General features: G+C 39.1%; 2 protein-coding genes across 2 annotated transcripts; both read right to left on the minus strand.

Annotated features, from left to right (window-relative positions):
- Positions 1–2,841: 2,841 nt before the first annotated feature.
- On the minus strand, positions 2,842–3,612 carry LOC120357376. Its single transcript, XM_039447557.1, has one exon. The coding sequence runs from the start codon at positions 3,610–3,612 to the stop codon at positions 2,842–2,844; it is 771 nt and encodes a 256-aa protein (XP_039303491.1).
- Positions 3,613–11,362: 7,750 nt separating this feature from the next.
- LOC105202856 lies at positions 11,363–12,340 on the minus strand. The gene has a single exon (XM_011171542.3). It carries the CDS (start codon positions 12,338–12,340, stop codon positions 11,363–11,365), a length of 978 nt encoding a protein of 325 aa, XP_011169844.2.
- Between the last annotated feature and the right edge of the window lie 822 nt (positions 12,341–13,162).

Genomic DNA, 13,162 nt, shown 5'->3' on the forward strand with positions numbered 1-13,162 from the left:
GTGCGGCAATGAGAGCATTGAATAAATGCTGATTCAAAATCTCTTCAAAATCAAAACATGAATTATTTCTCTAAATAGTTTTCTAAATTTTTAATATATTTTTAAACGAATTTAATTATTTCTTTTATTTTAGGTTATAAACAATGTTAATAATTAATTATTAATAAGTAAAATAACTGACATTTAGAATAAAAAGTAATTTAAATAAAAAAAAAGGGACAGTGCCGAGGCTCGAACGCATGATCTTTGGACTGTGAGTCTAGTGCGTTCGTTGCGCGGCTAACGAAATGCTACAATTGAACCTTTAAATTTAAGGTAGATAACGTGCTTGCCTAATTTCAACCCTCACATTCTCGAAAACGGCTGCGTATCTACGGCTAATATTTGAGGCGTAAACTTATATTTTCTTAATCTACCACCACACCAAAGCTCATTAAAAAACTCGGTTGGCAGTTGAGGTATTCTCTTTGTAAATATAGCCGAAACGTACCGCTTTATTGTATTTATAATTTAAAGCTTACATTGACATCCAGAATTGTTTGGCTCGTAAACTTGACCAGTTTTTTACATTCTTGAATAAAAATTATATCATTAATTTAACAAAATTTATTATTTCTTCAAAATTACTGTTATAAGACACACACACACACACACACACACACACACACACACACACACACACACACACACACACACACACGCACGCACGCACGCACGCATGCACGCACATATATATAATTTGTATGTATAATGCAAAATATGGATTTTTTATTTTAATTAGGTTATGAAACCTTTAGTGTATGCACTGGATATTTTACAATGTAAGAATGGTATGTACATGGGATACCTATTACCAGTTTTAAGTACCTTGAAAGAAAAATTAAAACAATTAAATAATAAGAACCTTACGGAATGCCACGCCCTACTTACTGCTATTCAACAAAGAAGAACATAAAAGGTATGAGATAATTTAAATAATGCAATAAATAAAATAAATAGTATGTACAATGGTACATATTAGTTAATTTTTTTAGTAAAAATATAATTATGTTTCTATTAAATCTAAAATAGAACAAAAAATACTAATAGACTATTAGTAATAAAATTAACAATATTTACACTTTACAATGCACATAATTTTAGATTTTGCACACTACATGAAAAAAAAGAATAATTGCAGCTTGTTTGCATCCAAAGTTTAATTAAAGTGGTTAACTGGACAGAAAAAAAATATTGCTGTAAACTACTTAGAAGATTTATTAAGAATAAAATCAAACAAAAGTTCTTCAAATGGTACACAAATAGTTGTTGATCCTGATAATGATTTTTTTAATTTTTGCACAAAAAATTTTTGAACAAGACGAATTGCAAGAATTTTTGAAATCAAGTAACTGTAATATTGCAATGTTAAATAACTTTTCAACGCTTAAAAAGGCCTTTATTAAATATAATACATCACTTCCAAGTAGTGCATCAGTCGAGCAATTATTTAGTTGTGGAGGTTTAGTATTAACGTCACAAAGAGGTCATCTTAAGGACGATACAATGGAATAACAATTACTTTTAAAATTAAATAATAATATTCAATAAATATTACAGATTTTTGTAAAGGCTGTGTATTTTAAGGTTACCTCTTGGTGTGTGTATGTGTGCGTGTGCGTGTGCGTGTGTGTGTGTGACCATACACCATAATAAAATATATTTTATTAATTATTTGAAAGTGTCATATCAGAAAAATATAGACATTTTGTATTAAGAAAAAATTAAAATAATAGAGATATTTTGACCGTTGCTGTATCAACACAATACTTGAACAAGAATGCCTACTAAGGTCGTAGCTCGGTCTTCGTGCTTGTATTGTCTATGTAATTTTATATACTTTCCTCAAGTTCAATGAACTGCGCCAAATTAATTTTCAGTCATAACACAATTCTAAATTGAACGAGTTAAGTAATATCACGTATTATTAAATATTTACCTTCCCCCCCCCCCTAAAAAACTGTAAAGAAATTATTGCGAAAAATATCACCCCAACCAGGGTTCGAACCTGGGACCTCCTGAATCTTCGGTACGGGTGTCTTTTTTTTGGTACTGAAGAAGAGGAAAATCTTCACAGAGCCTTCCTACAACGAGTGATAGCAGGCCAAACCAGTCAGTGGGCCGGTCCGTCAGGACGGGTCCTGCCGGCGCCACTTCCCATCAAGCAGCCGTACTGACCGCCCTCACTCGACAAAGAGAGGAAGACGCCCCGGGGCCCGTACTCCAGGTTGTGAAGGATTCGATGTGAGTACATCGCAAAGATACTACTCACATCGCCTACTTCCTAAAAACCTCTCCTTATGCGTATCCTAACTGATCGATCGGGCGCCCCTGGCCAACAATACGTTATTACTTCAGTGGGCGCCCGCGTTCTTATAGTATTATTATTCCTTGCATGACCGGGCAATCCTAATCAACGTGGAATCAATTTCCCCAGAGTTATTTGTAACATTGTTACTTTCAGAAAATAGGAGGATTTTATTGAGTCTCAGCAACGCGGAGAGAATGTGAGAGTCTAGGATTCTCTAGTTCAATCTTCACGTCGCTTATTCATAATTTATCTGCTTATTTACTTAGCAGTAATCACACTAGTCTGCAGTTTCCAGACGAGTCAATCGCTATTGTTCCCAATGAAATCCCAACCACTGGGGCAGAGACCATACTTTCTTCAGTAATGTGGAACATCGTGCCGGCTCATTTAACACTACATTGTCAAGCTTGTGCCCCTGTACGACGGGTTCGAAGTCTAACACGAGGCGGTCTATGGCATCTTGGGTCGATTCCTGCTATTCGTTGTCTCATTCATTTAGCTTCTTCTTTTTTCCTGATTACTTGTTCACAATAATCAGTGAAGACTTTCCATTTAGATGGCTCTTTCAGGCTTTCTTCAAATATTTTTTTTAGAGTAAAATCCAGCCCAAATGCATCAACTTGTTTAGCCCGCTCCTCCGTCCAGCTATCGCATTCAAGTAGCGTGTGGTCCGCCGTATCTATTCGTCGCTCGCAGTGCAAACATACTGAAGAACCTGTTTTCCGGATGTTGTATAGATACACGTTGAAGCAGCTGTGTCCAGTTATTACCTGAGTGGTTCTAAAGGACATTGCTAGTTCTTTTCCTCTGGCCATCCAATCACTCAGTATGGGTACTAGACAATTTCTGACCCGTCCTCCAGGTAACCTATTGCTGTTTTCTACCAGGATATCCTTCCATAATTGAATTAACGCCGACCTCTGCATATTCCTTATGCCGATGCGCATTCTAGGGGTCAGTTCGATGCCCTCCTCCCTGAGGCCACTCTCCGCATTGTAAATTCTAGCACTCTCATTAGCTAGAATGTCGAGCGGAATCTGATTTGCCAGAATAGCCGACGCCTCGTGCGAAACGGTACGGTATGCCGAAATCACTCTAAGGGCCACGTGTCTTTTAATCCTTCTCATTTTCTCTTTAATTTGCTTCTTATTGGCTATATGGGCCCAAATTGGTGACGCGTACAAGACGACAGAGTTTATTATATTGGCGTATAAGCGTCTTTTCCTCTCTCCCGGACCACAAAGGTTTGGCATGAGACGCATCAGTGCTGAGGCTATTCTCTCGGCCTTGGGTATTATTGCTCCAAAGTGCTCGTCGTAGGATCAATTTCTATTTATAACTAGGTCTAGATACTTTATACTGTGTCCTATGGGAATCAAATATCTGTTGACAATCACCGAAAGATCATTAGGTGTTTTCTTTCTTTTACGCGTGAACAGCACTGCCTCAGATTTATCGGGTGAAACCTGCAGCCCCAAGCTCCCGATTTTGTTACACAAATATGCCAAGGCAACTTCCGCTCGCGCTATGGCCCCTTCTGACGTTTCGTATGCCGCAATCAGTAGAGTATCGTCCGCGTAACATAAGGCCGTGCAGAGATCTGGGAGCTCAACATCCAAGACAGTGTTGTATCGTGTGTTCCAAAGAAGCGGACCCAAAACCGAACCCTGAAGGACCCCAAACGACATAATGTATTTTTTAATTTTATTCTCGCTATTAATATACACTACTCAAAAGAAAATAGGGAACACTTTCCAGACATCAAAAATTAGGCTATTTTCAAATGACTGTAACTCGGTGAAAAATCATCGTAGATAAAAAATAAAAAAAGCATTTTGAAGCTTGAAGATCCAACTTTAACGCTCTATCAGCAGATTTTCAAAATTCTTTTAACTTCCTTGTCTTATGCAGTAAAAAAGCACACCCTGTTTTGTTCCTTAAAATTTCGTATTTTTGACACTTTGCAGCTCGACCAACAAATTTTTTTCGAACAATTCAAGTAAAGCTTCATAAACTACAACATTTTGCCTACAAAATGCTTTTTTTAAAATTTCTCTACGATTTTTTTTGACCGAGTTACGCTACTTTGAAGCTAAACCTGCATTTTTTACAAATGATATCCGTACTCCGTGAAAAATCATCGTAGACAAAAAATCAAAAAACCATTTTAAAGCTCGAAGTTCCAGCTTTAACATGCTGTTAATGGTTTTCAAAAATTTTCTCAATTTCTTAGTACTATGCCCCAAAAAAGATACACTGTTTTTTCCTTAAAATAACGTATTTTTAACAGCCTGTAGCTCAATAAAAAAATTTTTCTCGACAAATCCAATGCAAGTGCCATAAAGTATGACATTTTCTCTACAAAATGCTTTTTTTAAAGTTTTCTCTACGATTTTTTTTGACCGAGTTACAAGACTTTGAAAATATACATTTTTTACAGTACATTTTTCCGAAAAATGACGTCTACCGCCGACATTAGCATTACCCAATGTGCACCACGTGGAGGTTGTCGGTCGGATTTTTGCACATCGTGTGTGTGTGTGTGTGAGAGTGTGTGTGTGTGTGTGTGTGTGTGTGTGTGTGTGTGTGTGTGTGTGTATGTATCACAGCAGAGATAAGGACCCCGCAGTTCGTCACTTCTGCAGTATTTAATGACTCCAAACCCTCTCTGCTGTGTGTGTATGCGCTCGCGCGCATGAGAGTTCAATAGTGTGTATTTCCTCCTCTCTGATCAATTACTGCTTGCAAGCGTTCTCGCATATTTATACATCTTGCAATACGATCTTGCGGAATGTTGTGCCAAATTTCCGTTAAAATTTCTCCCAATTCTTCTAAATTTCGCGGCTGTTCCTCGCGACGCCTTAATCGTCGTTCCATTTCATCCCAAATGTGCTCGATTGGATTTAAGTCCGGGCTATTGGCAGGATGATTTAACAGTCTAATTGCGTGTCGTTGAAAAAAACGTCGCGTTATATTCGCCGTATGAGGTCGAGCGTTGTCCTGCATAAAAATAAAGTTCCGACAGGTTCGATTTAATAGCAAAACGTGTGGTCGTAGAATATCGTTGATATAACGAACACCCGTCATTGCCGGAGGTGGCAGGATCACTAGATCACTTCGTCTTGTAAGTGATATACACCCCCACACCATCACGGAACCGCCGTTGTAGGATCGTATTGGCATAACGCAACGTCGATCATAGCGTTCATTTCGTCGATGCCAAGTACGTATACGAGCATCATTGCCATAAAGGCAAAAACATGATTCGTCGGAGAAATATACATTTCTCCAATCCTGTGAACTGTAAACATATAGTCGTCTTAGTCTAAAAAAAATCTCTTTTTAGACAAAGATGACCATATGTAAACATTGCATGCTCAATACAATAAAATTTTGTTTAGTACGCCGGCGATTCTCGCAGTGTGATAAGCGACACGGAATTTTCAAAATGCCGCGTAGACATTTATCGGCCGTAGAAGTTGCACGCATAATTGCGCTTTTGCAACAAGGTTTTAGTATGCGTTATGTGGCGCAAGATATTGGTGCATCTGTGTCCGTAGTGAGTAGAGCTTGGTTACGATATCAAGACACGGGAAATTACACGAGACGTGAAGGTAGTGGTCGTTCTCGATTAACGACAAATAGACAAGATCGAGCCATTGTTCGTTATGCATTAGAAAGACGAATAATTACCGCAAGAAACATTCGTAATGACATTCATTTGCGCCATGTGTGCGAACAAACAATTCGCAACCGTTTGAGAGAAGCCGGTCTTCGTTCTCGTGTTCGTGCACAAGTACCAAGACTCACACTCGTACATCGCCAAGTACGTTATCAATTTGCGCGCGATCACATAAATTGGACCGCTAGGGATTGGAGAAATGTATATTTCTCCGACGAATCACGTTTTTGCCTTTATGGCAATGATGCTCGTATACGTACTTGGCATCGACGAAATGAACGCTATGATCGACGTTGCGTTATGCCAATACGATCCTACAACGGCGGTTCCGTGATGGTGTGGGGGTGTATATCACTTACAAGACGAAGTGATCTAGTGATCCTGCCACCTCCGGCAATGACGGGTGTTCGTTATATCAACGATATTCTACGACCACACGTTTGCTATTAAATCGAACCTGTCGGAACTTTATTTTTATGCAGGACAACGCTCGACCTCATACGGCGAATATAACGCGACGTTTTTTTCAACGACACGCAATTAGACTGTTAAATCATCCCGCCAATAGCCCGGACTTAAATCCAATCGAGCACATTTGGGATGAAATGGAACGACGATTAAGGCGTCGCGAGGAACAGCCGCGAAATTTAGAAGAATTGGGAGAAATTTTAACGGAAATTTGGCACAACATTCCACAAGATCGTATTGCAAGATGTATAAATATGCGAGAACGCTTGCAAGCAGTAATTGATCAGAGAGGAGGAAATACACACTATTGAACTCTCATGCGCGCGAGCGCATACACACACAGCAGAGAGGGTTTGGAGTCATTAAATACTGCAGAAGTGACGAACTGCGGGGTCCTTATCTCTGCTGTGATACATACATACACACACACACACACACACACACACACACACACACACACACACACACACACACTCACACACACACACGATGTGCAAAAATCCGACCGACAACCTCCACGTGGTGCACATTGGGTAATGCTAATGTCGGCGGTAGACGTCATTTTTCGGAAAAATGTACTGTAAAAAATGTATATCTTCAAAGTCTTGTAACTCGGTCAAAAAAAATCGTAGAGAAAACTTTAAAAAAAGCATTTTGTAGAGAAAATGTCATACTTTATGGCACTTGCATTGGATTTGTCGAGAAAAATTTTTTTATTGAGCTACAGGCTGTTAAAAATACGTTATTTTAAGGAAAAAACAGTGTATCTTTTTTGGGGCATAGTACTAAGAAATTGAGAAAATTTTTGAAAACCATTAACAGCATGTTAAAGCTGGAACTTCGAGCTTTAAAATGGTTTTTTGATTTTTTGTCTACGATGATTTTTCACGGAGTACGGATATCATTTGTAAAAAATGCAGGTTTAGCTTCAAAGTAGCGTAACTCGGTCAAAAAAAATCGTAGAGAAATTTTAAAAAAAGCATTTTGTAGGCAAAATGTTGTAGTTTATGAAGCTTTACTTGAATTGTTCGAAAAAAATTTGTTGGTCGAGCTGCAAAGTGTCAAAAATACGAAATTTTAAGGAACAAAACAGGGTGTGCTTTTTTACTGCATAAGACAAGGAAGTTAAAAGAATTTTGAAAATCTGCTGATAGAGCGTTAAAGTTGGATCTTCAAGCTTCAAAATGCTTTTTTTATTTTTTATCTACGATGATTTTTCACCGAGTTACAGTCATTTGAAAATAGCCTAATTTTTGGTGTCTGGAAAGTGTTCCCTATTTTCTTTTGAGTAGTGTATGTCAAACTTCGATTCGTAAGGTAACTGCTCACTGCCCTATACAAGTAGTTGGGTATCCCTTTTGTCCCGTATAGCCTCCAAGATTTTATCCCATGGCAAGGAGTTGAATGCATTTTTAATGTCAAGGCTCACCACTACTGAGACTCCTTCCACCTCGACCCCCTCCATTATCAGCTCCCGAGTCTGTTCAATCGCATTAATGGTTGATCTCCCACGGAAACCATATTGTAGGTCCGAGAGACCATCGTCATTTTCTTCCAGGTGAGCATTAATTCTCTCGGCTATTATTCGTTCGTACAGCTTCTCGGCCTCCGCCAGCAGACATATCGGTCGGTAGGATGACGGGATACCACCCGGTTTGTTACCTTTCTTTAATAAGATTAACCGGGCTTCTTTCCATTTATTCGGGAAATAACCCTCTTCGAAACATTTATTAAAACAGCGACATCATATAGATAGAAGAAGGTCTTGTGTTACCTTAATAATTTCACCCATGATGCCATCCGGCCCCGGCGCTTTTCCATTGCTAATTCTCTCAATCGCCCTTGTAACTTTTTCTTTAGTGACAGGCACATTCGTCTCACCCCAGTCACTCGGAATCACTTTCCTGTTACTTATAGAATGTGTGAGGAAGAGTGTATCCGCAATATTTTCCGTTATAATAGCAGGTAGCGTCTCACAAGGAGAAATTCCCGAACTTCTTAAGGGGTTAGACCACCCTTGAGGTTTCAAAAAATCGAATTTTTTTTTCTTAAATCGTTAGTTTTAAACCTTAAAAATAAGATAAAAACAGTTTTTTAGAGAAATTGTACATCTATCATGTCGTTAGAGCTGTCTTAAACGAAGCGCCTCGCCACGTTACCGAGCGACTCAAGATATTTCGGAGCACGGCGGCGTTCTTTATGCTCTGCAGGTATATAGGACTATTTTTCTAACGAAAAGGGGATCCTGTTCTATATATAATGTTACTACAATCATATAGATGTCACTACAATCATGCAGCCGTTATAGCATAGCGTCGGTTTATTGTCTACACGCTGTTAGTAAATATCGCACGTGTTACATTTTTTCGGAGCGTTTACAATAATTTAAAAGTTATGGCGAGTAAAAAAAGAACGTATAATACTCAAAAGGGTTCCCGAAATACAACTGGACGTGCTTGTAGGAGTAACATTAGTAAGAGGAAGATATTAAATCGATATCAGATGGAGCAAGAAACCGAGGATGTGAGCACCTCTGCAAAAAAAATAAAGAGTTCGAGAAAAGAATATGATATAGAGATATCTCCGGCTTTCGAATATCGTTTTATTGATTTTTTGACTGTTTTTACTACATTATCACAAATATTAGTGTGCAAGCAATGTGGAAAATGTGTTACTTTTAATGACCAAAGTAAGCGAGGCTTAGGTTACAAAATCGTGGTGAAATGTGATAAATGCGAACCAACTGTCATCAATGCTGTTCCAGTTATTGAAAAACATGCATACAATATAAATCGTCGTATTATTTTTACTATGAGGATGCTTGACATTGGTCTTCATGGCATTAAAAAATTCTGCGCTTTTATGGATTTACCGCACCCAATTTTTCAGTCTTTCTATGACACTGTCATTAAAAATATTTCTACCGCTACCACTGCTATTCGTGAAAAATTATTAGAAAAAGCTGCTGCAGAAGAAAAGAAAATTAGTGAAGAAAATGATCACAACGGTTTAACGGTATCCGGCGATGGATCATGGCGCAAAAGAAGGTTCTCATCTTTATTCGGCATCGCTACATTGATTGGATGGTTTACTGGTAAAATTATAGATGTCATTGTAAAATCCAAGTAATGCAAAATGTGTGAGTTCTGGGAGAAGAAAAGAGACTCTGCTGAATACGAAGAGTGGGCAAATAATCATTATAATCAATGCCAAGCAAACCACGAAGGCTCGTCTGGTAAGATGGTAGTGGACGCTATTGTGGAAATGTTTTGTCGATCTGAAGAATTACATGGTGTTAAATATTCTAACTACGTGGGTGACGGAGACAGCAAAACATTTAAAGGCATATTAGATTGTAAACCTTACGACAATATAACTGTGTGCAAAAAAGAATGTGTAGGCCACGTGCAAAAGCGCATGGGTACTCGGCTTAGGAATTTAAAAAAGAATAATAAAGGTTTGGGGTAAACTTACCAGTAAACTAATAGATGAATTAACAATTTATTATGGCTTGGCAATCAGGCGTAATGTCGATTCAGTCGAAAAAATGAAGACAGAAATCTGGTCAACGTTGTATCATAAAATTTTGACTGACGAAAAACCACAGCATGATTTTTGCCCTTCTGGCGAAAATTCTTGGTGTTCCTACCAACAAGCGAAGGCAACGAACAAACTTTCAAAATACAAGCATAAAACACCAATGAATTCCGTTGTTTTTGATGCTGTGAAACCGATTTATGAACTAAGTAATGACAAACTTTTATTAAGATGTTTAGGAGGCTTCACGCAGAACAGCAATGAAAATGTTAACGCGACTGTGTGGGCACTAGCACCAAAATCTTATGCAAGTGGGAAAAGAATAATTGACATTGCAACAGACATTGCTGTCTGTAATTTCAACGATGGATTCAGGAGCATAATGGCAATTATGAAAGTTTTAAATCTGAATGTAGGCCCCAACTGCTATAATTTCTATGAGGAAGCGGACGCGCGGCGCATTAAAGCGGTTGAGCGTAGTCTGACCAACGCAGCAAAAGAGGCCAGAAAATTATTATTGTCAGCTAAAAAGGATGCTGATCAAGCTGATACAGAGATGGAAGGACAGCTTTATGTGGCAGGCATCGCAGACTAAAGATACAATAAACATTTTTATTTTTATAGACAAAAAATCCTTTTGAAAAACTTTAAACGCGTATTTCTCAGAACAGCATTTTTAAAATCGGTGTACAATATAACTTTTACAGTTTTTATCCGATTTACTTGAAATTTTAACAGCATATTCTTCAGTGTATTCTGCAATGAAGTACGTAGGCTTTTTCCAAAATATTGAAAACTCTTTATGCAATTAACATTTTTATATGTAAATTTTAAGATAAAATTGCAAAAATTTAGTAAAATAGTTGCCGTTTTAAGAAAAATCAATATTTTGAAAAATCCCTACGTACTTCTTTAGTCTTTGATATGTAGATTATGAAAATATTTTGTATTTTGTTCCAGGTCAAACCATGTGTCTGAAATCCTGTACACCAATTTCAAGTTGCAAAAAAACAGGATTTCGCAAGTGAGCTAGTGTGCTGCCATTTTGAATATAAAATAAATAAACATAATTTTTTTTGTTTTATATGTATAAAGACCTCTAAACAGATTTTTAATAAAGTTATTCATTTATCTAAAAAAAAAATCTTAAACATATGTATGATTTTAAGGCCTCAAGGGTGGTTTAACCCCTTAATTTTTTAGTGACAATCCTATATGATCTCCCCCAAGGATCTTCTTCGAGAAAGGTCAGCAGCTCATTCTAGGCACCCGACTTAGAAGAAGCTATTGCTAGTCTCAGCAATTTCCTGGCGTTTTTGACTTTATCATCTTATCTTTACCTCTTGAGCCTCAGGATTGATTTTACCTTTGGCCCTAAAGGTCCTTCTTCTTGCGATATTGCAGATACGTCTTTTCTCCGCAATCTCCTCATTCCACCAATAGCACGATGAACGGTGTCCGGAGCGGGCATGCGACGCTGCTGCATTAGCTGCTTCAACAAGAATAGAGTTTATATATTCCACCAACTGTTCAGCTGTTTTATCCTCTTCTGTCTCAGGCCAGGTTCTAACAGCCACAGCCGCTAACAGAAGGTCCCTGTCCAGACGTTTGGCACACCAGCGGGGAAAAACGGTACTTGCAAGCTTCAGCCTGTTTCTTGCCGTATTCTTAGTTTTAATGTTATTATAAATATAAAAGTGGTCGAAGTGCGGATCTTCCTTGTACTCAATTCTCCAGCCCAACACCAGACCAAACATCTTCCTATTGGCCCACAACAGGTCGACCGTTGAGAAGCCACGAGGATGATACGTCGTAGGCGACTGTTCAATGTTCAACAGGATTAGGCCCAAGTCTGCAGCCCACTCCGTCAATGCGATACCCCGCGAATTCTGTGATAGGTCCCATTGATAGGAGCTAGCGTTAAAATCTCCGAATATTAGACAGGGTTCCTTCTTATACTTCCGACAAGTGGAACTAAGAGTTTCCAAAAAGTCATTAAATTTGGACAGCGGTTTATTGGGAGAAAAATAGTAGTCAATAACGACTACCCCCTCCCATCTAACAGCCACAAAATTCGTCCCTGCGTCAAGGTTTTGGCAGGTCATTGTCTGCTTTGATCCCTGCCAGGTTAACGCAACCGATGGTGAGTTGTCCGTCGATGAATGCCATCTCGAGTCGTCCTTAGGGACTCTAAACGGTTCTGAGACCATCGCAATAGAGATCTTGCCATTCTCCATTTTTTTAAGAAGCAGGTCCTGAGCTGCATCGCTACGGTTGGCATTGACCTGTGCTATCAGCGTCATCACAGTGCGCTATCATTACTGGAAGTCCCCCGTACTTCCTTTCCGCTCGTCTCAACTTCAGGAAATGTTTCCATGCGTCCCCCAATGTCATCAAGGATTTCGTTCTTCTCGTGCAATGTGTCCACTTGTACCCCAACTGCTTCTGGGTCCACCCATACTTCAACGTTGACCATCTCCACTTCTTTGGGGCTGTTAGTCCTGACCCCTTTCATTATTCCACCAATAGGTGTAGAGAAGTTCTCCGGACCCATTGCATTTGCCCTTTGTTCCAAAGGCTGGGAAAACTCCTCAGTTGGGGATTTATAACCGTCCCTATCTCATTTATAACCGTCCCGTTTCACTTTTCTCAACGTTGCATTTCTGAATGGCATTGATCGTCCCAGAACCTCCTGGTTCATTGTCTATGTCTGAACCTAGTACACTTGCCGAAGGAGACATGCGTTTTTTCATGGATTTGATAATGTTGCGTCCGATTTGTTCCATAGGTCTTTCTTTACCAGTAGTATCGCCACCTTTCGCGTTCTCCGTTCAAGGCCTAAATGTAGGAGGGTTTCTTCTCTTCGGGCTTTTCCCAAATCAGATTTTGGAGGGGACTGGTTTACAGACACCACCACTCCCCGGCGCGTATCCATGCGCCAGCCCTCTTTCCTCGCACACGGAACAGGATGGTTTGTTCCTACAGTTAACTCTTTTATGAGTGTCGCTGCCACAATTGAAACAGTTGCCTGTTCTATCAACAGCTGACGGACATCGCTCCCTCGTATGCCCTAGTGCCATGCAGCGATAGCACTGGAGTGGGCGTTGTTCCAATAAAGTTACACC

Source organism: Solenopsis invicta, chromosome 3 (assembly GCF_016802725.1).
Source record: "Solenopsis invicta isolate M01_SB chromosome 3, UNIL_Sinv_3.0, whole genome shotgun sequence".
NCBI lineage: Eukaryota > Metazoa > Arthropoda > Insecta > Hymenoptera > Formicidae > Solenopsis > Solenopsis invicta.

What these genes read in the sequence shown, in the direction of transcription:
- LOC120357376 (XM_039447557.1), bottom strand. Translation starts at nt 3,612, where the DNA reads ATGCGTCTCATGCCAAACCTTTGTGGTCCGGGAGAGAGGAAAAGACGC.
- LOC105202856 (XM_011171542.3), bottom strand. Translation starts at nt 12,340, where the DNA reads ATGACGCTGATAGCACAGGTCAATGCCAACCGTAGCGATGCAGCTCAG.